We start from the raw sequence: 27,782 nt of genomic DNA, 5'->3' as shown, positions 1-27,782 counted from the left end.
GCAATCACCGGTAAGACATCACGCGAGTCCACTTGTCCAAGGATTTATATTTGGATATGTCTGTGCCAGGTCTCCTGTAGGACTGACTGTTAATAGCTGCTGGAACGCCTGGAATAGGTTTCTTCGGTAGACTACGGTATATTTGGAAAACTTCATGCTGCCAGACTTGAAAGAAAATGTTTTGTCAATTTTTCCTGAACAACGCCATAAAGAGTAGCAGCAAACAAAGCAAATTTATGTGATTTTTAATATTGGCACTGAAATGGAACTAATTCACTTCTATCCTAATGCTTTACTCTGCAGATAAAGTACAACTACCCATGTGAAGTACTAATCCTGGAAATATATTCTACCACTTTCCTCTCGCTTTTTATTGCACTACAATAAAGACTATAATCCAACATAATTTGTTCACAGTCCAGTAGGGCTGGGCATTTCGAATCGAATAATGGTTTATGTGCCTGAAAGATCCATTAAAATAGAAAAGTCACATACAATTAGCCATTTTCCAAATATTCGAGATTCTATTCTAAAATCATCAGCTATTCGAAAATGCCCAGCCCTGCTGTACAGGTACCATATTCACATGCCTAACATGTTCATAAATTATGATTTCGCTGTTGTAGCATTCACTGCATCTATCAGAGCAGACCTGAACCCAGCTTTTTCGAGTGCATATAATCCCCGTATAGTAGTTCCACCAGGTGATGCGACAGCATCTTTGAGTTGTTCTGGATGTTTATCAGACTCTAGGGCAAGTTTACCAGCTCCCTGTAAAAATATCTTATTTTAATATCACTGTTACATTTATGTCGGTTGAGCAACTTTGGGCATGAATCATTCATTTAGTAAATATATACAAATCCAGCAGATCGATTGAAAAGCTAACTAAGTGGAGCCACATTGAGTCAAAGATTTTATAACCCAGAATCAGACCAGATACCGTAGCTTCATCTTTAATTTGGTTAGTATAATTTAAAACAGTCACAAGATCAGTATCCTAGAAATGAAATGCACAATCAGTTGTGATGAAAGATGACTACAAACTTACCATAACAGCTCTTGATGCAAGTTTCAAAGCAAGGTCTCTTGGTAAACCATGCATAACACCTCCATCTGCTAATGATTCTATTGCAACAAAGAACTGAAACAACAGAAAACAGTTACAGTGGGGCGTCATTTTAAAAGTCTGACATTTTTAGGCAAGTTGTTCGATAAGTTCTTTGGCATTAATTACTAGTTTCCAATCAAGGGATACAATAGGATTTAATATTTATCCCAGGGAGAGGAAAGCCTATAAGGTGGATTAATCGTATGGTAAACCACAGCCTCTCGTCTGATTACCAGTCCATGTCAGATATGGGTTCAGTTAGCCAGTTATTTGTGGACTTGATGGTGGAGGAAACTGTAACAGAGTCCAGCAATCCTCTCGCACATAACTATCCCTGCATGGGATGCATTTTATTCAGTACAGTTCACAAAAATAAATATTCATCCATGTTTCTATCAAGATACTCACATAGGCTGGGGCACATCCCATAACACTCGAAGCAGGTCCAAGTAGTTTTTCCGGGCATTCAAAACACTCAGCGCATGATGATAACAAGACTTTCACACATTCGTATTCATCATCAGTAAGATTATTTCCTCTAGAAATCATTATCGTTCCAGCACCAACCAAGCATGGAGTATTTGGCAATGAACGAACTATTTTAGATCCTTTTCCCAGTGCCTAAAAGTTAACAATTCAATAAAAAAAAAATGACAACTAATTTTTTACAGTTGAAGGGTTTGTAAAGATATTCAGCTTAGGAAGGCATTCACCTATTTGATAGTAATCATCTGTACTTTGTTTGACTGATTGATTGATTACATTTGAAATTTGTGAAAAAAATATGAAATTCCAGTTTGCTCTGAGATTATTGATTCAACTCTGAACAAACTGCTATCAGCACAAATGTAGCGAAAAACGAATGGCTGTTTTCACAACCTATGAAGCCACACAGATCGAACTAATGGCTTGGCCTCTTTGCTGTGAACATTCAGGAAATGAAAATGCTACAAACTAAAAAAGAGACAATAAAATAGGATTCTTCACTAAAAACTAGGCAATGAAAAGATGTACTTCTTCCATTTCTTCAATTTTATGCGACCCCATCACAGACACAAATATTTTCTGAGATAAGTTGATGTGATTTCCACGTTTTTTCAGTTCACTGATGACAACTGAAAAGATCTAAATTTAATGTATTGCAATTTAAGGTGGTAAAATCTATACTGATTTCAGATTAGCACAGATATGCAAAGTTACCTGTGGTTTCACAGCAAGAACTATTATGTCACATTTTGAAAATACTTCGATGTTGTCTTGTGTGACTTGAATACCTTCTTTGCTAAACATCTGTAGCTTTCCTTTGGATCTATTGCTGACCAATACATTGCCGGGATCAACTAATCCTAAAAAATATGTTGCTGTCTTCACATAAATAAATAAAAAAGTCGAAATTTTCAATAGCAAATAAAATATATAGACCAGCTTATATTTCTGTCCTTATATTAGTATAAGTATATAGGACGTACTGGAATACATCAGCTAATATGCTTGCATTGTGTGATTAAACAATAGGATAAATGGAATGCAGCATACCGTACCGGTATGGGTTTTTCTGTGCTTATTATAACTACGGAATTAATCCATGTTCAGTAATATTTGGAAAATATAATACCAACCTGCCTTCACTATCCCCATAGCAACTGCATACGCCATATTTCCTCCACCAACAAATCCAACGGTTTTAGTTTTTAAGTCCAGCATGATATTCTTTGCAAATATAGGGGACGGTCGGAAAATAATTCACTTAAACAAGGGAAAGACCAAAGTGACTATAAACCAAGTGAGGACAACCATTGGTAACGTGACAAGCGCTGGTGTGACGTCACACCAGCCATTTTGTGTCCAGAGTTCTATCGCTGTATGATCCTAACTAAGTGATTTAAACCTGCGATCGTTAAACAGCTGATTAAAAAAAAACGATGCTCAATAATTCGGACCAAACTTTCGCAGCGGCAAAACGAATGAACATTCTTCTGAAAATTTAATTATCCGCAGATGTTTCTCAGATAATTCGGCTCGGCGGTATTGTCAGCATATACGAAGTTAAGGTTAAAGTCATCCAGCTTCACTCGATAAAACAACAACCCGATAAGACTAAAATATTAAACAAAAGATCCGCATTTTATTATTAAATTATTATAAAATTCCTGGTGTAATTATCGCTACTTGCACAGAACCTATTTTAACAAACTGACAGAACTACAATACAACTCATACTACAGAAACTTGCACTATTTTTGCGGTACATGTCATGATATTAAAATATGCGTATCGCAAATTTTCAACAAGGTGTACATTGCCAAAATAATATCCAAAAAATATACTACATGCATGGAATGAAGGATAACGGCGTATATCAAGTTTACAAGAACATATAACAATCTGGAGTGTTAAAAATAATATATTATCTATTTGACTTGAGCTCTTGCCGCAGGTCTACTAGCATACCGTTTTCAATAATTTTATTTGTCTCCTCTTTTGCGTGAATATTTACCCTTAAATTGAGAAAACGTTTCAAAATTTTAAAAGCGATATTGTGGCACAATGGGAAATTATATTTCAAGCAACTTTATCTGTCAGAAAAGTAACAGACGAACATATATTAAGAAAGGCATTAATATTTGCGCAAAATATAGTTTATTCTTCGCGCAAAAATACGATTTCTTTTTTGGATGGGTGGCATAAATATTGGGTAAACCGTAAAACTATCAATTTTCAAATATTTATCAGGTGTGTAAGACCTGAAAAGAGTTAGTAACGATTGTGGGCATTCATCGGGATTGACACTTTCCATAGAAACAAACAAACAATTCAAACCCCGTGTCTCTACAGGGTTCACCCGAAAACATCAAGGCTAATTTTTCACTGTTGGATATCGATAAAATTACAATTAAGTTTTTTGTAATTAATGTAAAACGCAGGCTTTAAACTTTCGGCATGGTGTGAACAGGTTTCATAATACCAGTTCAAATAGTACCTGATTTAAACGTATGCATTAGGTTAATGACGTTTCACACTTGCGAAGGAAAGCGATATGTTTGTTTTATACAGAACGTTGCTACGTTGCGACGTAATTGCGTAACGAAGTAATTAGGTAACGTTGTTGTTTTACTCAAGTTTGCGCAGTGGACATGTCAAGAATTGGAAAACATTGAATGAAATAGCTTATACAATTTTACTGGTGCACGATAAATTCTATCTAATGTCGAATGCTATCTTTAACCTCTGCAATTGTGTCGATGTCATATTGAGTTAAAACAAGAACAAATCGAAGTTTTTGTTATTTAATTCAAAAGCTTTTCGAAAAAATTCCACGATTTTCAATTTTGCAGATTTTTGTATGATAATCGCAACATTTTATCTCCATCTCATAATTATAATTAATCTCCTAGATTGTCTTTCAAACAATATAAAACTTATCTGCATCTAATATAAGGTTCGTGAGATATGAGGTTTCAAAGTTGCATAACTCACACGGGATGATAAGATAACTATCGCAACTTTCACGAAACCGCACGATACCAGTATGATTCCACGAGGCAAATAGCAAAAGGAAAATGATGAAATTACTCCAATAAAATGCAAAACAGTAAAAAATCTTCAAACAAATTGATGAACGAGACCTTCTGGCGAAGCTAAAACAAACCGACACTGTCGCGTTTTCCCCCTCCCTCCCTCCCGATTTTTGGACACAAAATGGCGTCCGATATGCATCATTGCACTCGTTGTCTCCACTTAGTTTATAGTCACTTTGGGAAAGACAAACGAACGCTAGACCCACGGCAAACGTGATGTTGACAGGAAGTCGATCACGCATCAACCACGCTAACTTCGTTTACGCTCCCCCGTCGAGGCGCATTTAACTTTTTACCACTTCATGGCAGCTCCTGCCACGAACGTACCGCGCGTCTCTTGCCATGGTCTTATCGCGCTATTTCTGGTATATTTACAGAGTCATGTACAATATTTTAGTTTATCATGCGGAATTATATCTACTTAAACCTAAACCTAACCCCAAATACATCAAAACTGTATTCATAAGAAAAGCGTTCCAACTTACCCAATATTTATCACCATCAGGGACAGCCCTGCTATTACTGCTATATATAAATAGAGTGCGCTTCTCTCTCGTTTCCGCGGGATCATTTGAACGCTCTCTCATTTTGACGATTTGCTTCCAACTTTTCCCAGTCGCGTAATGCATTTCTCATGGGATTTGACAGAAATCAATTATTTGTGTCAATTTTTCTCACATATTCCCCTGATCATGAGTCGTTTCTCATTATATATCAAACGCTAATATATCCCAAACCAACATACGGTGCTAATTTTGGCAGTTTTATAAATTTGCTCAAGTTGTGGTTAATAATATAGCCAACGTATCAGTCTAAACTCTGAAGCGAACAAAAACGACCACAGAACATTAGCCAAGATGACTTATCGGAATCGCTTCCCCATTCACCTGTATTTGGTCATGTTTTACCGCCTCAAGTATTTCGATCTCAATATCATTGCGTGGCCTGGTACCCGAGCTATGAATAAATATAAATAAAACTGAATGGCGCTCTAGAAGTGTGTGTATCAATATGGAGGTAACTAATATAGTTCGCCTACTTTACATAAAGGTGTGTAAAGGAACCGAATGACATATTCACTTGGCTTACACACACAGTACCCAATATCGTAATAGAACTAAAATAGGAAAAATCGGAATAAAGGTATGGCCTAACCCCAACCTGGTACACAGACTACGGGAGCGGCGCTTCGCACTTTACCCAAGACTTGGGTGAAAGTTTCCCCGTGAAGGACATTGCATTTTTATGATATCAGGCAAAAATAATTGTTTCCACTTAAATCTATTGTGTAATCGCCTGAACAATCAAATTTTTTCAAGAACGAGATCCGCATCGGGCTCTGAACTCCCAACTCGAATATAATTGTATTTGAATACCCACACAGTGTCGCATATACATCCATATGCGGCACACAGTATACTAAAATAGACGAAATAATCGCCAAAACCATATGCAACACGAAGAAACTTTGGAAGAATAAATATCAATATGGCGGCGATCAAATGATCTCGCGGCGAGACAACGCAAAACGAGAGAGAAGATCGTTCCACGTATTTCCAGTTCAATGATTACAGCCGACATGGTTATGGACCTTTCCCCGAGCATCGACCGATACAGGAGAAGACTATTTCTCGAATCTTATCACATAAATAAAGAGAAGAATTCGATGAATGAAACCACACTTTTCCCGCCTGTATATAAATCATTGTTTAAATAGTCCCCTTTTTGTTTGAACTTGCGCTAGTTTGTTTATTTATACATATTATCTTATCATCATCCTTTTAGATTAGAGTTGATGTCATGATAATTTTTTTCATTTTTTTCTTTTTCTTTTTCTTGCTCTGTATATATCCACTTGTGTCCTTTCCATATCATGCCCTGATGAAGTTTTTCTGTATAGAAATTCGAAACGTCGGCAAATTACATCGTTTTGCTAACACCGGTTGTGCTTCATTTATTATCAACATCGACTTCCTTGTTTACTTCGTGACATTGGACAATCAGCAAGATTCAAAAAGTGAGGTAACAATGCTACCTTTTCGCATCCGCTCAGACACTTTTTTCACTAAGACAGATTTTCAGGCGTGGTCGTAAACATTACCTCGTTTTCGCGTTTTTGAACTCTATTCGTTAGTTTTCAGTTGTGTTTCGAAAATTTAAATATAAATTAGATAATTCAATGATCACTCTGTCTTCCTAGGAGTTTTAATTTAATTGCAGTAATAAAATTAGTATAGAAATAGCTGTGACAGACTAGGCTGAAATTCTTTACCGGTATTTTTAAAAAACAGATTGTTGTATGCGATGAATCATAATGATGGTTTGAAACACATACCCCATTTTACAGGCGCCAACTCGCGAAACCACTCCTAAAATAAGCCCCGAAAATTTTGCAATGGTAAATTATAGGAAGAATTTTTCGGGGGTAAAAGGTCTTGGAAAGTTCCATGGCAGCAAAATTGGTGGAATTCGGTTTGTAGCAGCTAAAAAGTCAGTCGCCGTGGGTTTGCTCATAGTGGCCATGGTTTGGAAATCCCGCCATGGTATTGCGGCAGCTCTAGACGCCACAAAATACTTGAAACTGCACTTGTACCCGCCCAGTACCGCGACAAGAACGCCGCAGCATATTTCATTATTATTGGACACGTAGGGGACATAACGATCGTTTCAAAATTTTGTTATTGTTATTTTCCTTATTTGTCTCAAACATTTTTAAAAAATCGCTTTTCTCTTCGAATACTGGACCAATTGCTTTGAAATTTTCAGTGGTTGAAGATAAAATTTTTCCCCAGAAAGCTATTACTTTTATTCATTTTAAATATTTCTGTTAGCTCTGTGAGATTTGTTTTTGTTTGCTATGACGTCATTAAACGTTCTGCGGACGCCATTTTGTGTCCTACTGTACTGCTTCGCTTGGTGTGAATATATTTGTAGACTGTAATCTGACGGTACGGTAAACCGTACTGTACTGCGAACAGACGTGTCCATGTATTTTTATTATAAATTATGGCGCTTTTAATGACCAGGATTATGTGCGCAAAACTGAAAATAATTTTCCAGACAAAAACAGGTCCACATAAGCCGGACACAATAATACAATACGCTACTTTAAAATAAATTGCAGTTTGAAATAGCCTTTGGTTGCCGGATTTAAATCCGGCCGGATTTTCATGATTTTGTCGCTACCGAATTGGATCCGGATTCGAAAATCAGACACTGAGCCGGATTCATCCGGATTTTGAAAAAATCGAATTATTTTGTATATGTTTTACAATTTCGGCTGACGATATGAACTTTTAGTCTATCCGTCCTACTCTTTGCCTTTTTTTTCAGAAAGTAATTTCAGAAAGGTTTTGCTACGCTTTAGTGGCGAAGGATTCGTCATGGTTTTGCCAAAGTGAATATGACATAGTTTATTGTCACTTTGGGTTTTGCTATCTCTTGAAGCAAAGGAACAAGCTTCGGTCCTGTGTTTTGACCACAGTAGATTCAGATTCAGATTATTTTATTTGCTTCGTGCATGAAATATTGTACAAACAAAGTTGATCAAAATAGATAACAAAACATCAATTAAAATATACTGGAATACAATATTTGCGAGGGACCGCGAGAGACTACTAAAGTCATCGTGTCAGCGACACCGTGTTTGCTAAGATTAGCAGAAGACGTCAAACACACGTAGAATAACATGAAATATTTAATTTTTGAAAATAGAGTGAATACAATTTGAGAAATACAAATCAAAACGAGAGAATCAGTAAAGCGAGCAGTCGAATAAAATGAAATAACAATCAAAACGAGAGAATCAGTGAAGCGAATAGAGAATGGATAAATCATTTGCGCGTGTTAATGTCATGCTCAAATGAGCACAGGAACAGCAAAGAAAAATGATGAATAACATGACGCTGCAGAGCTGTGACAATTCGAGGGGAATTCCCAACAACCACAAAAGGAAAGTATAATAGTAGTTTATAAGTCATGGGTATGTCACTAACATTTGGGTGAGAGAGAAAACCATATTGAAGATTTAGTTGAAAAAAGTCACATTAGGAACAATTTAAGCAATGAGGCAAACTTAATAATGAAAATTAATCAGCAAATATGCTTGTTGGTACCGGTATAGCACTTATGTTCTGGTATAAGCTAGGAGTAGACCTACAACAAAGATATAGCCTTACAAAAATTGTACGCTTATAATACTCGGCAAGCATAGACAAAAAATTATATTGACAATGCCAACAACATTGTCTATATATTACAGCAATGAAGCAAAAAGAACAAATGTTAACAATAATTTTTTTTTTCAGTATTCATCTTCAGACAGAGATATAGTTCTAACAGCTCGAAAATTACTGGCAAATATAAGCATCAAGGTAAAGATTTTTTAAAGCCTTTTTGAAAAAATTATAGTTTTTTAAACGAATCGAATCAGTAAGCGTATTCCATAGTTTTACACTCATATACTTGATAGTGCTTTGTGAACGATTGCTAGCATAGCGAGGCACATAGTAAGAACTATTGACAGCTGAACGAGTTGCATAAGAGTGAACACTCATTTGTTTAACAAAATAGTCAGTAAAGCTAGTAGAATTTGACATTTGTGTGCGGCGAAGCGAAAAGGTTAAAATTCATGGCAGAATTGTAGGCGTGTCAATATTTACCCCCGGAAAAATGCAGACATGTGAAATTGACATAACATAACAGGAAAGATATTTATCAAATAAAACTAAAAGTAACATTTACACAGCAAAAACATGAATTGCTTGGTAAAAAAGCCTAACATATATAGCTTGCAACAAATTTTATATAAATATCCTCTGTTGAATATGCCCATATTTATCAAAACTATGTATACCGATAACCGATACCAATTTTCAAATATTGATAGCATGTCCTCCGCACAAGAGGCACTCGATTTTATTATTTCATATCAAAGTGGAATATGAACCTAAAACTACCCGAACTTAGAAAAGGGGGTACTCCCCTGTTGATTATGCCCAGTGGTGGGATTCAAATTTTTGTTAGCCGGTTCTATCACAAAGGTCATGTTTTTCAGCCGGTTCTGTTACAAAAAGTCGTATTTTTTTAGTAAATAAACCAATAATGCTAACCGATTCGCTGATCATCAAAATTACGTAAAACGAAAAAGTGGTAAATTTTGCAATTTTCAAATATTAATAGAACAAGAGGCACGCGATTTTATTATTTCACACATACACCCCACAAAATTTTTGTGACACACATCTTACAGGCGATTTTCCAATTGCAACAATCATAATTTTTTGGAATAGTGAAACATTCTTTATTTTATATTGAATGACTTTTTGAGTTCTCCCGGAAAACGATGAGTACCCACCCCGACGTTGGATGATTAAACATTATATGCGATTAATTTAGATCAGATTTTACTTTCAATTTTCAAGACACCCGGTTTCCGAAAATACGAAGGTATAACGCAAAACAATGCGCTTTGTCACATTCATTTTGCGCTCTCAAATAAATATATATAAGCGGGATTTCTAGTCGCTGATGATTCGTTCCTATCACCCAAGCGTGACACACGCCTGGTCGAGTGTCGGGTTTTATTTTAGTCACTATAAATCAAAAAAGTTGAGATGATAACTGGAAATTAAAATTTGGTAACAGAAATGAATTAGTCTCAAGATGTTATTTTATGAGTTTTGCTCTCTGAAGCAATCGTTTTCTGTCAAAGGCACAAGACATTCAAACAATATATAACGATATCATACCAGTCCGATAACCGACATCCTCTTTAGACATCGGCTACAGCCAGATAGCTGAGGACTACAAGCGCCATAATATCGCGTTAAGAGAATACCATGACGCTTCAATCAAGCGTAACGAGTGAACTGTCTAACATAAATAAACGAAGACGAAAAAAGCGTGAGCGAACTATATTAAGTTACCTATGATATCACCCTTCAATGAGCACAAAAACGAGATTAAACGCACCGCTGCACAAAATTAGAAGAAGGTTTGCTACTAGCTTCACAGTGATCTGCAAATGTGATGTTAAAAGAACGTCAAACTATAGAGCAGTGATTCTCAAACTAGATTTTGAGAGCCGCATGCGGCTCTCAGCAACCTTTCCTGCGGCTCTCGTTAATGCTTTGAAAATTAATCATTTTCAAAAAAAAATGTTCATTGAAAACTAATCATTGACTCGAAATTAAAATGCTGAGGTCTATTAGTCGAATGGATTCCCCCATGTTTATTTGCGTAGCGTTGACTAACCTACAAGATGCAATAGTGACGCAACAGTGAGTGAGCGTTTTCACGGCCACTCGGACACTTTGCACTTGGAAAGATTTTAGACATGGCTGTAATCATTGGCTTGCTTCCGTGGATTTTCAGTGTTTGTCGCATTCCCGGATATTATGCATAAATCAAATAACTCAATGATTTCATTTAATTCTAGAGCATTTTAATTTTGTTCCAGTAATCGAAAATAGTCCCGGAATATCTGGCGATCATCTCAAGCCATAGGCGTAGCCAGGGAGGGGCCAGAGGGGCCGTGGCCCCTCCCAAAATTTTCAAGAATTCCATTCCTAATCCACCAGTTTTGTGGCATCTTGTCTCGTCACGCTTGCTGATTGTCATTGTTACGTCACAAAGACTTGACCGTTCGCTCTTATGAGCAGTATGGGAAAGACTGTTTCGCAAGCGGTCAGTTACTCGGTCTTGATTTGTTCTCGCCGGATTTTTATTCGAAACGCTTGGATTTTGATGATCAAATTACTTCGATGGCTAAATTTAAACAGGCGAAATTCGATAGTTTTTTTCAGCGAAATAAAGACTCGCTTTCCTCAAATACATCAATAAGCGCTTCTCAGGCTGTGGGTGCACCGGTTACGTCAGTTACGTCTATCACTTCTATTCCCGAAGATGAACTAATAATCAACGAAGGGAAAACAAACGATCTTGGATTTATTTTTAAGAAACATACACAGCTTACCGATGCGGAGAGATACAGGCTTCTAACTTCGGATGGTCCGAAAAACGTGACGATTCTGGATACTGTTAGACAAAGTCGTCGTAAATTTCTCAAAAAATGGATTGACGATAACAGATTTTGCAGTTGGTTAGTTTACACTCAACTCTCTGATGGGGGTGGTTTGTGTAAGATATGCATAGTCATGCAAGCACGTTCGAAGCATGGAACACTCAGGGACACTGCCTTTGTTACAAGACCATGCATTGACTACAAAAAATTTATGGAAAAGGCTGTAGCACACCGAGACACAAATTACCACCGAGAATCAAATATAGCTGCGAAAATTTTTGTCAAAAGCATGGAAACATACCCTTGCGCGGACATTCCGGGGATAGTGGAAATTTTGTGAACCTTCTTCTATTTCGTATCGACGCAGGGGATGAATAATTGAAAAGGCATTTCGCTCGAATGGCCGGAAACGCTAAGTATACAAGCCCGATGATACAAAATGAAATTCTCAAGGTAGCAAGCAACATGATAGTGCAAGATATCGTTATGGAGGCTAATAAATCGTTTGTATCCGTAATAGCCGACGAATCATGTGATATTTTTGGGAAATAACAACTAAGCATCGTTTTGAGGTACGTGAAAGGTGGTGAAGTGTGCGAGCGCTTCACAGGATTAGTGGAAATGGATTCTGTTTCTGCCGAATCAATTTCCTCAAATATTTTGACCCACCTCTCTGGTATAGGAGTGGATTTGCAAAAACTTGTGGGGCAAGGCTATGATGGTGCAACGACAATGGCAGGTCACGTCAGCGGTGTGCAAAAACGCATTCGTGATAAATACCCGCGCGCAATATTTGTGCACTGCGCTTCTCATTGTTTGAATTTGGTCATAAATGACCAAAGTAAAGTTGCAATCATCAGAAGCACCTGTGATATGATTCGTGAGACTATTCGTTTTTTCAGGGAGAGCCCTAAAAGGCGCGCGGGTTTAGGAATTAACATCCCTTTGTTCTGCCCCACCAGATGGTCTGAGAAGTACAAGAGCATCCGAATCTTCAAATGCAACTTCAAACGAGTACTTGAGGCTCTTGATTCTTTGGCGAGAGATGCTAACAGTGAGACGCGGGCGAAGGCTTTTTCTCTGAAATATGCTCTAGAAAACTCGTCGGTTATCTACGCCGTATGTTTGATTGGTCGATATTCGGCACTAATGGAGCCACTAGCGCGCACTTCAGGCGGTCGGAGTCAGTGTGCCGTCAGTAAAGAACCTCACATCCTCTCTTCAGAGCGTTATAGCATTGAATATTTACAAAGAAGCTTGTGAAATAGCTGGCTTGAAAGAGTTGACAATACCCAGAGTAGTCGAAGTACAATTTATCACGACCATGTCTGTGCTGATTCAGCATCCCAGTATTTTAAACGTTCCGTATATCTCCCATACGTCGACGGCTTGAGCTGCTCTATTCGGGAACGCTTCATTGACAACCCATCATTTTTTTCATTGCTATCAATTCTTCCACCGAACAAACCAGTTCACGTGGATGAGGTAGAGCGTCTGTATTTATTGGATAACCTCCAGAATGAAGTGAGACTGTGGAGAACTTCTCTAAGTTCCGACGTTAACGACGAATGTTTGGAGGGGCTTCTTCTGAGCGCTCGAGATTATCCGTGCGTGTACACCGCAATGCAGATCGTTATGACGCTACCAGCAACCACCGTTGAGGCTGAGCGGTCTTTCTCATGCATGAAACGGGTAAAGACATGGCTGCGCTCATCAATGACGTCCAATCGCCTTTCTGATTTGAGTGTGCTTCACTGTCACCGTGAAATGGTCACCGAAGAGAAAATTAATCGAGTTGTGTCGGGCATAGTTGGCGGGAAGCGAAGGATGGTCTTTTAATCGCGGCGATGTATTTTACTTATTCAAATTGCGTTATTAATATTTGTTGTTTCAAATAAAAAATTGTTTATTACTGGATTTTGTATTCACAAAAATCCAGCTGAGTAATTGAATCAGTTTGCTTGTTGACCAACTGTTGTTGTTTTGCGCTTGAAGAACGGGTGTTTTAAACCCAATATAATTTCTATAATTTTCAAATTTGGCCCCCCAAAATTTTGGGCTGGCTACGCCACTGTCTCAAGCAGCTACTGCACTTTGCATCCTTCACGATTACGACCCGCTTTGACAAACTTATTAGAAATCAAAGCTGAATAAAATGGCTGTTAGTCTAGGGCGGGCAAAATCGAATCTTTTTTCGAATCGAATAGTTTGAATATTTTTTATACATAACAAGGGTCCAGAACGTCGGAGGTCGATTTGATACACCATTTAGAAATTGATAGAATCATTGAAAAGTCCACAAAAAAGCGTTTTTTTTACTGGTTAATTATATCATATTCACTGATTGTCACTACGATCGTTTTGGCGGCGATATCCTAAAGTTGGTATTTTATATTCCCGCCCTTTCTCGTTTTTTGCAAGAATAAGCGGTCGGCGAATTTCGAAGTTTCATATTTCTAATATCCCCTTGCGTTCACATCAGCGACAGCTGTTGAATACATTACGGGCTGATTTCAAAACCAAATTAATTTTATTCTGAGTTTTATCCTCTGCCTTGGATTTGATCTTCCTTATCACCGCTTGTAAATTAATCGTGCCTGTTTAAAGTGAAAGGTAACCGAGATGCAGTTATTTATTAAAATGATAATTGAGTTTTTCATGCTTTTCTATGGGGTGTTATTTTGGTATTAGATAGATAAACCTAGCAAATTTACGATTGCGTGAATCCTGAGTGTTGATTTAAAATAGCGAATAAATAAATTGGCAATAAAGGCATTTCTAAGCCTTCGTGCCTAATAGAGGGCCAGACGCTAATTATAACTAATTCCTTCAAGTTTTAACATTTTTTTTTTCAGCAAAACAACACCCCGATGGTTATTATAGCTAAAATACTTACTGAGTAATGCTCAATTTTCTTTACGAAATTTGCAAATTCAGCACTTCACCTAATGATTTTGATTATGTCATGCCATAAGGCTTAATTATTACCACCCAATGCTTCAAAATTTACCAATTGTAATCATTTTCGATGATAATAGACGCAACAATTCGTGAACGAGTCAGTGTGCATTGTCACAACGAAATTCACTTTGATTTTACGTTCTACTCCTGGCTCAACGGCCATGCATGGTCGATTACAATGTTACATATTCAAAACATTACTTGGCCAAGGATGGAAGGGATCAATAAAGAGCTAATACAAAGTGCTTTAAAGATAGTAGGACATGACATTTCTTATCTGGTTACAACTTAATGAGTATTTTTCATACAAGTAACTCATACCAGCTTTTGAAAAATCTTTTGGTCATTTTTAAATCCATGCTATTTACTTAACTAGAGTTTTCTAACGACCTAAAATAGCCTTTTTCACAATGAAACGCCGAAAAGTCATTTTAACATTTAATTTCAATCAACTTTATGTTCGGTAATGCAAGAAACGGCTAATGACATGACACCAAGCATGCGGAGTTTAAAATCTGGGAAATTTATTTTAAATACCTAATCTAGTTTGATGTTTATAAATTTACGGAACGGTCGGTACGTTTTTTTTTGCAAAAAAAATGATTTGAAACGATACGTTAAGTGCAAAGATAAGCATATAACGCCACAACACAAAGACAACGACTTTTTTCTGATAGCGAGCGCCGTTGGGAAATCTCGCACAAATTACGATTGAGTTGAAGACGCGCGAGTTCGGTGTCCGAGCAGAGCGGCGCAGGTCACGTGGTACCGGATATTCGAATAGTAAAATGTCAATCGAATATTTTGCCCAGACCTAGTTGTTACGTGTTGTTGTTACGATGATTTAGTATTTTAAATACGCGCTTAAGGTTTGTTGCTATTTTACCTTGCGTTGTTTGTGTGCGGCTCTTCATAACTTTGAGGTCTGAAATGCGGCTCTGGGACTAAAAAAGTTTGAGAACCACTGCTATAGAGGGTTATCATTCTCTGTGGTCAAACCATGAATAAACCACGTAACAACTGTGTTTACGTTCCCCCGTCGAGTACTGCGACAAGAACGCCGCAGTATGTTTCATTATTAGATTTGTTACTTTGTGCGTATGGCTTGGTGGATACCGGTATAGCATTATATTTCGAAGATTTTTCTACCACGAGAGCAAGAATTGCGAAAACCTCAAACTTACACATATAATATTTAAAAATTGTCATTGTATGCATGTTATGCTAGTCTTGAATTATTATACTTTTGTTTCAGCCTTCTCTACTCGAATTTTGGTCCACGAATTCGCGTCCATGTTGACCAATGTAATGAAGTAATTTTAATAATTTTGATTTGTGTGTTATTGATAATAACGTATGCGATGTGAATGAGCGAGCTTATCGCGGTTTTAAATCTCCCACATCGCTTCAACAGTCGGCGGAGCCGATAACGTTTCGATTCCCAAGTATTTCTCGTGTGGTGACCTATGAGCATGATCGTCATGCCGGGCGCATGTTTCTATCCTATGTAGGCTAAAATAAATTTTTATTCACATTTTCTCAGTAACGTACAGGCTTTCTATCACGTCGAGACCGTGCAGTTCACTGCTTACGTGGGGAGTGATTACTCAGTTCATTCAAGTTCTATCTTACCGTATGTTATTGCATCATTCTGTCAGTTGTTCAGCAGCTTATAACTTGGAAAGTTAGGGCGGTGGGGCGCCAGGGACGTAGTGATTAATGTTGGCAACGGGCAGGCGATTCGTTATCGGTATAAAATAAATCAAATTGTCCACGGCTTTCGTAACCTTACCGGTATGTTTGCAAGCATTTCATCCGAGTACAGGTGGACATGCAATATCAGAATATGATGATATGTCAACTCATAAATGAATAGTTAATCAATAATCTACTTTGTTTGCAGATTTTTTTAGGTAATATTTTTATCCAGTCTGCTGCACTGCGGACAAGTAGACAGTTGGTGCATTCGTTGTGATTTTGGGATCTACTAATTAGTCATTGCTGCATTCAGGCATTGGTGGTATTGATACAGTCTGACAGTGATAGCACACGACACAATACCGTACCAGAAATAAGAAATGGAAGTGGCTCAAAGAACTGGTGAACGAATAACGTTTGATACTTGCAAAGAAGAATGGAAAGAACTGGAGACCTTATATGCTGATTTTGAGGTATGGCATTATGGAGATCTAATGCATTGGTAATCCCCTCTGATATAATCAAAATGAATACTGTATTATCTATTATGACATTGTTTTTGGATACAGAATAGCAAGTTGTGCCATAAGCAGTTGAACGACTAAATGATATGTCAATCATGTTCATGGTATTTGACAATCTTTTTTATTTCAGAGCAAACATTTTGAATATCGCAAAACTGCTGAGTCATATTTTGGCCAAAGGAATAGCTGCACGAGCCAGATTCGAAGACAACAAAAAAAGTTGAAAGTTCTTTCCGGTGCTGTCAAAAAGTATGCTTATGGATAATGCTATTTTATATAAAAAAGACAAGATATTTTAGTTTTTCATTTTTTACCTTCATACTAAATTTAAATATATTTGACAAACCGCATGCAATATGAAGAAAAAGTAAATATTGATTTAAGTTTATTAAAGTGTGTTATGTATGAAAGAATTTCATCTCATCAGGATAGAAAATAAATAAACCTGTCTATTTGATATTTTTGTTTGTCTATATTTCCAAATATACAATTATACTTTATTTATTATTGATATGTTACAATATAATTGATGTCTACCTTATAGATGTGAAGCTGATGAAACAGAAAGGGCAGAATTAATATCCAAGATAAATCAAAGGAAGGAGGCTTTAAATAAAGTACTAAATTATCTGCCAAAAAAGAATGGGTAATTTTACTCTATTTTCTTAATATATTGGAAATAATATGTACATTATGGTTTATTGTTTTAGAATACCAGTACTTGATTATAATTATAGATTCCATTATTTACTAAATTCCTTTATTTCAATATTTTGTTATAAGCAACTTGTAGACATGATCGTTATACTCAGCTGTGTTGGCATTGCAGGCGGGTTCAAATTCCTTGTTATTAACCGCATTCCCAATGTAATAAATTAGTTAGGCAATGCAGAACCGGAAAGATTGCAGCCTTCCAAATTGGAGTAGCTATTTGCATATCAGCGGTTGCTTGTACAAGGCCTGGTTAAGGGAGAACCTTCAAAAATGGGATCTTCTCAAGTCCTCACATACTAGTGGTTTCTTGTACAGACTTTCCTGTTCAGAGCAAAAAACATGAAATATCATTATATAACAAAAAAAAATGCATTTGAATGAGGTAACCCACCAGAGGCATAGTTATGGTAGCGACTTAATAAGCAGAACAACAATCACATTGCATTGTTTAGTTACTTTCTGAAAGATGGAACAGTTAGTTGATTAATATAAGACATACCTTGTGATTTACCGTAATCATATAATTGTTACTTAAACGTGATAATGGTTCACCATGAGTGGAATATTGTCAGTATTAAATTTTGCCCTTATTCATAACATTATTATAACTACGTAGGAATTTTCTATATCATGCGTTTTGAATGAACAAACTATTAAATGAATCATTCATTTTTGTTTCTGAATTTCACCAGTATTCAAATATTTGTTGAGTTACTTATACAGCAGAGTACTGTAATGGTGGCTGTATTTTAACTTGGCATGATTGCTATTAATTATATGCTTTGTTTGAAGAACATAATTTACTTGTTAAAAATTGAAGTCACTTCTGAACTTTGGACTTTGACATTTATCAGTCAGTACCAGGTCATGCCTGATAACTTGTGATGGAATACCTAGTAAAAGAACTTATGGCATAATTCTATAATTACAGCAGTTAAAATGTGTGGTTTGATATTCAGGAAATTGCCTTTAGACTTGCTCATAATCATTTCACTACCTAACTTTCAATATATTTATGATTGCTTTAATTAAAAACTTGTGGTGTTGACCAAATTATTCATATCAAATAGGCTTATCAATATATGATTACCCCAAATTCTCAAACATTTTTATTAAAATCTTTTGATTGAAAGTTTGTTTGCCTGAGGCTGACTGGGTTATCTTATCTTAGGTTGGATTACAGTATTTTACACATCATATTTTTTAGGTTTTATCTCAGCCTCATTGTCGGACAAGTCAATTTAACATTTGATAATGAAGCTGAAAAGTAAGTTTTGATTATTTTTTGGAGAAACACATGAGTTTTTCACTTGCTTCTGAGTGGAACCCCAAGAGTGCTTAAACAGTAATCAAGAATTTATTTTGTACCTATCTGTGGTATGATTTCCTATTATAGTAAGCTTGCGTTGTTTGTATATACTCGAAGCTTCTGAGAGATCATTGTTTTATTGACGGATAGGAACAGATAGTTCTCTGCGGTACTACTGGAATTCTTCTATTTGCGAATGGATAAAATTCTTGATTATTACAAATTACAATTAATTACTGTTAAATATAATCATGATTAATTCAGGTATTGGAATAAGATATTTTTGAATAACATAATTTTCATTTTTCGTTATGTAACTAGATTACGGTGCAAATAAATGACAAAAAGTATATTTCTTTTGCCTCAGTTCTTATAGGTGATACGAAACTCAGCATGCAAAATCTATCATTAACAATTATTGTATTACTCAACAGGTATCGCTACAAAGACGAATATGAAAAGTTTAAATTATATTGTACCATTATGACACTTATCTCATCTGTTCTCAACTTCTTTATTCTTCATAACCGAATATCTGATGCAGCACTCAGTTTCTTTTTGCTCTGGTATTACTGCACACTCACCGTCAGAGAGAGTATTTTAATTGCTAATGGATCAAGGTAATTTCCATTGTTTGTCCTCACCTAATTTTTATGTGCTTGACATTTTTAACTTAAATACCTGTGAGTCTCTGTTCATGTAATCAGTATGGGGTAGGTAGATAGATATTGTGCTTGGAATATTAATAATTTAATATTAGGATAGAAAATTATATAGAGAAAATATTACGAAGCAACCTGTTTGAATATATTTTGTAGAGTGTGAACAAATCAATTTTAATATTTATATGATTCATCTTTTTAGAATTAAAGGTTGGTGGGTGATGCATCATTACGTTGCGGTGTTCTTATCAGGAATATTCGTTATATGGTAAGTTGATGACAACATTTCCTTTCGTTATTGTGCTTTTTGAACGCTTATTTCACAGTCACTTTATGTCTCAGTCAGACATGATTAGACACCTAATTAGTCTAATCTAAAGAATAAATGACTGCTTTCGAAGAATGATGTTTTCCAGCAAAGTTTAAAATTCATTTTTCTCTACAGGCCTGAGGGACAATCTTATCAAGAATTCAGAAGCAGATTCATGGCTTTTTCAATTTATCAAAGTTTTATTCAGGTATGCTATACTTTTACAAATAAAACAATTATCTTATTATTACTCTGTGAAGTCTGATATGTTTCTGTTCTCTGTAACTAGACTTTCAAGCTGCCTGTTAAAATTACAATTCCAACGCAGTGATATTTTGTAATACAATGTTATTCTCTCGTTATATTATCACAATTTGTGACTATTTTGCTTTTTTTAGCTACTACAATATTACTACCAAACTGGTTGTTTATATCGATTGAGAGCACTAGGTTTGCGACCTGACATGGACATAACTGTGGGTCAGTATTTCTTGCTTCTGCACATGTGTTTACTTTGAAAATAATTCGAAAATTTTTCTGCTAATCATGGATATTTATTTGATATGATATATGTGCTCTTCATCAAATAGCTTTGAGAAAAAATAATTTTTTCCCCACAAATTTACCTGTTGTGGCTTCCAACTCAGAAATCTATATCACTAGTGAAAACCGTTAAAATGAAAATAAACTCGAACACATCTGATAATGAAAGAGCATGTTTACGATCAGAATAACACTCATAAACAGAATATCACTCAAGTAACCAGAATTTCATTACCACTGATTGTACATTTGGTACCTGGTTAAAAGGTATATTAATATCTTCGGAAAGTGATGCAAACACTGCAAATTTACAATATTGATAGTTAACCGACCAATATTGTGTGATTAACTGGAAGCATTTCGGATGAAATTTTCAGTCCTTCACATTGCATATGTTTTTGTCTAATTTTATATTGAATTACTTTTAGGGGATTGTGTGTATGTATAATATAGTTAAGTGCCGAAGTTAACATCATATGTTCCATAATATTAAACTTTAATGCTTATTATTTCCTCAATATCCTTTCAGAGGGCTTTCATTCATGGATGTGGAGAGGCCTAACTTTTCTTCTGCCATTTTTATTCTTCGGTCATGTAAGTTTTTATTTACTGATGATAATACTATAAATTACATTACACTTTTTCAACTGATTTATCAGTTAACATCGCCCGTCTGTAGATTGATTGGTTATATAAAATGTAGGAAATGTTCCAATAGTTTGTTGTGTGAAAAATTACGATGTCCTTATAGAGAAGTTTCATATTCCAATATAACTTTCATTGGACGTTTATTTGTAAAATTGTTTAATTTAACAAATCGACCATCAAAGGTATAATTTCAGCATGACTTTGTATTAGTGCTTGAAAACATTTGATACTAATTTTCTGCCATATTATTTTCTACTACTACACATGTACTCTGTAAACGTTCATAATATGATCCTTATTGTATTTGTTACCATAAGCTATTTTTTTCAGTTTTGGCAGCTTTACAATGCTTATTATTTGACTGTTTTATCCCTCAAATACAAGTTCATAGATTGGCAGGTATGTAACTTATTCTACCTTTTTTTTTGTTGTTAAATACTGCATGGGTTGAAGATTAAATTGATAGATTTGTATAAATTCTATTTTCAGGTACCAGCTATAGCATTCTTGTTTTTCGTAATGTTCTGTGGAAACTTTTTCACAACACTTTCCGTGGTTACACAAAAAATGAAGAAGAGAAGTTCAAAGTCAAAACAGCAGTAAAAACAAGTTATCTCAAAAACTTACTCATTATCATGAACAATCACCTTAAATATATTGAATTTTTTTAAGAGTCATGAGTAGAGTAACATAATTAATTGCCTGAATAGCAGATGCTGATCTCTGTTCATGTGCCAGTGGTAATTTTTACTAATCAGGGCAATAAAGTCTTATATGCTTGTAGGTTTTATCAATTCTATATTTATAGTACTTGTTAAGAAAGTTTTTCCATCTTATGGGTTTTAGTAAAACTCTTTCAATAATTGTTTCATATATGTCGACTTGTTAGACGAATTGATAACTTGCCTACCTATCTTTTTATGATCAAGTGTAAGATGAAATGATGTAATTAGTATTATTTATGAGATTTTATGTGTCTATCTTAATGCTATTTGAATTTTTTATTGTCAATACCAATCGCTTACTGATTTGATTTTAGGAAATTAATTGCAGAATAATTTTATTGAAAAACTCCAATAATTTCGTTCAACTGAAATGAATAAAATTGCATATAGTACAATAGTCGTGTTAGAGATAGAGAGTATTCCAGACGTTGTTTTTGATCTGCAGTATCACGATGACAAGCATATTTCTAGAGCCGGGCGCCGCGCCTAATATCTTTGTTTTCGGGGAGATGAGTTTTTCATTAAAGATATACTCTAATAAAGACGCCCTCAACCAACGAAGGGTGCACTGCACCACAGTCTGGGTATATTCTATCTTGGTTTCCATATTTGTGCATCTCTTTAATTTATTTCATAATTGTTGCGTTTGCAACACAATACCTGGTTGTTATAGCATTAAAATTGGCCATATAAAGCAGGCAACATATCTGGGGTTCAACCTCCATGACCATCGAATCACCCAGGGGGGTATAAATTGAAAATGTATCACTTACTTGCAAACTGGAAACCAGGATAAAATGCATCCCACTCTTGTGATGTGACGCCATTGGCTATAAGTGAAGGGTAGGTTCCGAGTCCTCGTGTTTTTATAACAATCACTTGGGCAGTGTTCACTATTAGCGCACTTTTTTGCGAAAATTGCGAAGCACTTTCGCAACTTTTTTTAGGGACTGCGAAATAGCACTTTTTTCCGATTTTGAAGAAAAATAGCACTTTTTTCCGATTTTGAATGGAATAAAAATTCAAAGTTAACAAATATTTTCGAGTATTAAGTCGACAAATAAGCAACATACTAGTACTTTTGTAACTCAATTCTGCATATCATAACGATATTTACTGGAATTCTAAGCTATGAGATGCAGACATAGGAGATAATGCTTTTGCATTAACGGCAAAATTCTTGTTTATAATATGATTATTATACAAGCACACCGATTCCGCTTCTCCCGCAAAAAACGCTCTCGGGTGATTGAAACCAGATGTTGGAATAATACGCAGTGCGTTTCTTTGAAGAGAGTGGTCATGTGACTATCAATGATATCGATGAATTCAAAATGACAAAAGTGTTATGTGTTATAGTCACTTTGGATGAATTGTGACCAAACTGCACGATTTTCAAATCAGACGAAACTTTTAGCAGCATGTCACAGATTTGCAAAATCACCAAATTCACAAAATACCATTAAGTGCCATTTTATTGTAATCACAATGTTGAAAGGAGTGGCATTTTCCGTAATTTTGCGATATTTACACAACTATTTCTCATTGATATGCGAGGACGGGTGGGCAAAATTCAATATTTTTTTGAAGGAGTACCGAATAAACGTATGAATACATTAAAAAATCGGCAACAAAGCCTTTTTACTGGTTAATTCCGTTGTAATCGCTAATTGTTCTAGTCACCGATCGGTTTGGCGGCGATATCCAGGTTTTAGGTAATCTATATTCCCGCCCTCTCTTTTTTACAAATATGAATTCTTGTGGGTCGGCGGACATCGAAGTTTTATATTTCGGGTTTACCCGTTCGTTCAAATCGGCAACAGCTGTTGAAGACATTGAGGACTCAAATTAACATTTACGTTGGCTTTAATATTACCTATCAAGATTTGTAAATTTACGGTCCCAATTTTATGCGAATGGTAATATTATTGTCCATACCGTGATGCAGATATTTATTAAGACGATAATTAACTTTCTCATGTATTTCTATGGTGATAAACTTCGCAAATCTGAAATTGTGCCAATCCTGAATGTTGATTTAAAATAGTGATTGGATAATTCGGCAATGAGGGCATTTTTGCTGGTCATAAGACGAGATGACGTTAATGAACAGCACTTCTTTTACAGGATATTTTATGTATGCGACTTAATGCTAAAAAGATTGGGCTCGAGTGCTTTTTTTTCGAGTGCTCGAGTGCCTAATAGAGGTCAGGCGCTAATTGTAACTAATTCCCTCAAGTTTCAACGTGTTTTCAACAAAACAATACCCGGCGATAATTATAGCTAAAATGTTACCGAGCAATTCACAATTTTATTTATGGAATTTGCAAATTCCCCAGTTTCTTGACGATTTTGATATTGTCACGCCCTAATTATTAGTGCAAAAATACTCCCCTTCTTCCGCGGCGGTTTGATGGGTTCTTTATTCCATTCTTCAGAAAGTTCTGACAGGGGAGATATAGAATACTGAATCCGGAGGGTTGAATCCCTGTCCACTTACTGGTGATTTTCCGTTTTGAAATGCGTGAAACATTCCCTATTTTAAATTAAATGACGTTTCGCGGGCTAGAGTTCTCCCCGAAAATGATGTGTTCCAGACGTTAGTTAGACGATAGATAAAACATTAGATTAATAATTTTCGTGACGCCCCGTTTTCGAAAATACAAAGTTATATCGCAAAAAATGCGTTATGATACATTTGGAATGAAACATTATTTACGGTTAATTCAGATCATATTTTACTCATCATGACACCCGGTATCCGAAAATACAGTTGTATCTCGAAAAATGTGTTTTGTTACATTTAAAATAAAACATTTTTGCGTATAATTTAGATCATATTTTACTTTTCAGGACACCCGTTTCCGAAAATACAAGGTTATATCGCGAAAATGTGTTTTGTTACATTTAAAATAAAACATTTTTGCGATTAATCTAGATCATATTTTACTTTTCAGGACACCCGTTTTCGAAAATACAAGGTTATATCGCAAAATGTGTTTTGTTACATTTAAAATAAAACATTTTTGCGATTAATTTAGATCAAATTTTACCTTTCACGGCAACCCGTTTCCAAAAATACAAAGTTATATCACAAAAAATGCGTTTTGTTACATTTATTTTGCATTCCCAATAAAATACATATTTTCCCTAATTAAGGTCGTCGATGAATCTGTTCCTGTCGTTCAAGCTCGACACACGTTTGGACGAGTGTGGGGCGGTTTTTTGGTCGACGATAAATTAAAAAGTTGCCACACGTTATTTGTATAACGATAATAACTGAAAATTAAGATTTTATAATAGAAATGAATTTGTCTCAAGATGGTATTTTACGATTCCTGCCAACAGAAAATAAACACGCTGACAGGCTTGGTTATAACTGATATTCGTTTAATTTATTTTACACTATTAATAAACCCGCCAGACCAATTGCGACCATATAAATTGCAGTCGCATCGGTATGGACTGTATGTTTTTGGCGCTCTCACATTAATAATAATTTTCAACAAAACAATACCCCGACGGTCATTGAAGCTGAATTCGTTACCGAATAATTCACAATTTTATTTACGGAATTTGCAATTTCAAGATCTCACTTGACGATTTTGATGATGTAATTATTACTGCTTAAATGCCTCAAAATACAACAAATGTAATCATTTTCGACGATAACAGGCGCAACAATTCGTAAACGAGCCGTTATAACGAAATTCGCGATTGATTTTACCTCTCTCTTGTTTACAATTTTAACATCCCGCCGGCCACGTATGGTCGAATAAAATGTTCACATATTCGAAACATGACTTGGCCAAGGATGGAAGGGATCACTAAAGAGCTAATAGAAAGTACATACGCGAGGGTATGATATTAATATCGAGAATATTTGTGAGCATATCACAGGACGGAAATATTTTGCACCCGGCTGTTTGTTGGCAGAACAACGATACGCTAAAGTTAATTGATCGAATACAGGGAAGTGTTTATTTATCATTTCACTTGCGAACATCGAGGTTTTGACGGAATTGTACATCATGTTGTCTTTCTGAAATAATAACTTTTTCAATAAATGTTCATTTTACTTTTGCGTCTTTATTATATGTCGGGTTTTCATTTATTTTAAATTCGAAATTGTCCGAAATACTCCAACAGGTGTATAAGTACAATAATAATAGTACTTACCAGGGAAGTTTAATACACACGATGTGTGAAGGGCGTCGTAACTCCCGTTTATTAATTATAAATTTTGTTTACATTCTGCTTAAAAAACAACGGCAGTCATCTCACGTAACTCTCGCGACCAAATCTTTTTTTGCAGCATTACAAAGAGTGCTATTTATGAATGTTGAAAGTACATGACATTACTAAACATTTTGCCAATATATGAAGTTTTTTGCCCGATTTAAACTAACTCGCACACAAACCAAGGCATGTCGACATTTAAAAATTACTTGTCTTTGGGTAAGCTCTGAAATAGTATAAAATAAATGTAAAAGATAAATTAGGTCACGCTAGCTCACGAAACGGGAGGATTTTCAAAGTGATCTTGTGTAATATTTCGGAGAAAAAGGTTTGAAAGAAAAGTAGGTCAACCTATCTCCTAAAACAGGGGAGTATCCTGCGTAATATTTCGGAGGGAACGTAGGTTAACTTATCTTTTAAAACAGCCGGTGGCGACTTTCAAAGTGGTTCAAAATCACAAATTAATAATTATCAGATTAGGTTTAGGGATAAATCGAAAAGTTGAATTTCCAGCGCACCTAACCCTAATTAGTTGATTGCTATTTATATTTGGAGGGGGGGGGAAGATTATTTTGCACGGGATTTGTACAAACGATCCACCCTGTAATTAATATGGTTTCCAGCCTGCCTCGTGTCTGTTAGATGGAAGGAGTAACAAATGTGAAAGTCTTTGCTGTTTACGCGAGTAAGCAACTGACACCGCGAGTACGCAACTGACACCGTGATACATTGCATGAACGTTTTGTCCCGGAAGGTGTTAGCAGATGTCATTTCGTTGCCGATGAATTCGCTCGTTTTAATTAAACATGAATTCGCTGGGGGAACTGGGTTAACGAAAAGGCAGGCTTCTCTTTAATTCATAATATTAACCGGAGGAGCGCTTTTTTGAGTATCTATGCCGTTTTAAATGGGTTATATGAAAGGCTAGGGCACCTAACTTGTTAAAATCGGCAAAAGCACTTTCGCACTTTTTTTTTCGACTGCGAAGCACTTTCGCACTCATAATTTGCTTAGAGTTAACACTGCACTTGGGTATCTGAAGTAGCTTTGAATAAAATATGTATTTATGTTAGAAATGACCTCCCTACCATCGGTAACTGGACAAGACTGAATCCATATTACAACTATTGTGCAAGGCTTATAATTACAACAATTTTTTTTAAAATGTCGAACTCCCTGTGTAGCATTTTATACGTGTATTCCATGTTTTGTCAGATTTACATCGATAAAATGAGTATATCAGTAAAATATTAGCTTGTTCTTGTTATTCATTTTCCTTAATCTTTCGTATATATATATATATATATATATATATATATGTGGCAGCAATTGTCACCAAACAATATTCCGTATCATGAATTAGCTCCAATCGTTTCTTTCATTTTATTATTTGGTTTCTGTGAGACTAACTACTTATCCTTTTTCTATGCTTTTGTGCCGGTGGATCCTTTTCTGGTCTACATTATACAATACTGAGAAACAAAACACCATTGTTTAATTTGGACTTCAATTGCTAAATATAAAACAAAGAGAGAGATCTCATCAATGACACTTATTTCGGCCACCCGCTGTTATTTAATCAAGAAATTCACCGATTTTATTGATTATTTAACATGCGTGACTCCTATAATTCTACACTGATTGTTTAAATATGCATGTAACTGCTTTTCGTGTTATAGTTGAACTATGTATGTCTGAAGAAGTCTGACCTTGGTCAGACGAAACGTTACAGAAAT

At 35.7% G+C, this 27,782-nt stretch overlaps 2 protein-coding genes and 1 long non-coding RNA gene across 4 annotated transcripts; 2 read left to right on the top strand and 1 right to left on the bottom strand.

The window, feature by feature from the left end:
* Positions 1 to 347: 347 nt before the first annotated feature.
* LOC120326425 (uncharacterized) lies at positions 348 to 2,955 on the bottom strand. 2 transcript variants are annotated; one of them, XM_039392716.2, is made up of 6 exons: positions 2,731 to 2,943; positions 2,312 to 2,457; positions 2,126 to 2,236; positions 1,520 to 1,732; positions 1,052 to 1,144; positions 348 to 771 (listed from the first exon to the last, which is right to left on the bottom strand). In XM_039392716.2, exons 1-6 carry the CDS (start codon positions 2,813 to 2,815, stop codon positions 607 to 609), a joined length of 813 nt encoding a protein of 270 aa, XP_039248650.2. In that variant the 5' UTR covers positions 2,816 to 2,943; the 3' UTR covers positions 348 to 606. The 2 variants fall into 2 exon arrangements, with proteins under 2 accessions (XP_039248650.2, XP_039248651.1); XM_039392717.2 differs by lacking the exon at positions 2,126 to 2,236 and having other exon boundaries at positions 2,731 to 2,955.
* Positions 2,956 to 6,187: 3,232 nt separating this feature from the next.
* On the top strand, positions 6,188 to 7,593 carry LOC144422095 (uncharacterized). The gene is made up of 2 exons (XR_013475143.1): positions 6,188 to 6,711; positions 7,037 to 7,593. It is a non-coding gene; the product is annotated as an uncharacterized LOC144422095 (long non-coding RNA).
* An 8,966-nt stretch (positions 7,594 to 16,559) lies between these two features.
* On the top strand, positions 16,560 to 21,897 carry LOC120326524 (transmembrane protein 120B-like). Its single transcript, XM_039392846.2, has 11 exons — positions 16,560 to 16,845; positions 17,027 to 17,145; positions 17,441 to 17,542; positions 18,818 to 18,877; positions 19,354 to 19,539; positions 19,784 to 19,849; positions 20,027 to 20,099; positions 20,290 to 20,371; positions 20,964 to 21,028; positions 21,413 to 21,481; positions 21,572 to 21,897. Exons 1-11 carry the CDS (start codon positions 16,753 to 16,755, stop codon positions 21,683 to 21,685), a joined length of 1,029 nt encoding a protein of 342 aa, XP_039248780.2. The 5' UTR covers positions 16,560 to 16,752; the 3' UTR covers positions 21,686 to 21,897.
* Positions 21,898 to 27,782: the final 5,885 nt, after the last annotated feature.

The sequence above is a fragment of the Styela clava genome, chromosome 4, assembly GCF_964204865.1.
Source record: "Styela clava chromosome 4, kaStyClav1.hap1.2, whole genome shotgun sequence".
Lineage (NCBI taxonomy): Eukaryota > Metazoa > Chordata > Ascidiacea > Stolidobranchia > Styelidae > Styela > Styela clava.
Note: the sequence above shows the minus strand (reverse complement) of the source record. Positions and strands in the feature narration are given on the sequence as shown.

What these genes read in the sequence shown, in the direction of transcription:
- LOC120326524 (XM_039392846.2), top strand. Translation starts at nt 16,753, where the DNA reads ATGGAAGTGGCTCAAAGAACTGGTGAACGAATAACGTTTGATACTTGC. An exon ending in CCTTATATGCTGATTTTGAG is followed by an intron (nt 16,846 to 17,026) that starts GTATGGCATTAT and finishes TTTTTATTTCAG; the next exon opens with AGCAAACATTTTGAATATCG. An exon ending in TATCTGCCAAAAAAGAATGG is followed by an intron (nt 17,543 to 18,817) that starts GTAATTTTACTC and finishes CATATTTTTTAG; the next exon opens with GTTTTATCTCAGCCTCATTG.
- LOC120326425 (XM_039392716.2), bottom strand. Translation starts at nt 2,815, where the DNA reads ATGCTGGACTTAAAAACTAAAACCGTTGGATTTGTTGGTGGAGGAAAT. An exon ending in TTCTTGCTGTGAAACCACAG is followed by an intron (nt 2,237 to 2,311) that starts GTAACTTTGCAT and finishes CATTAAATTTAG; the next exon opens with ATCTTTTCAGTTGTCATCAG. An exon ending in TTGCATCAAGAGCTGTTATG is followed by an intron (nt 772 to 1,051) that starts GTAAGTTTGTAG and finishes ATATTTTTACAG; the next exon opens with GGAGCTGGTAAACTTGCCCT.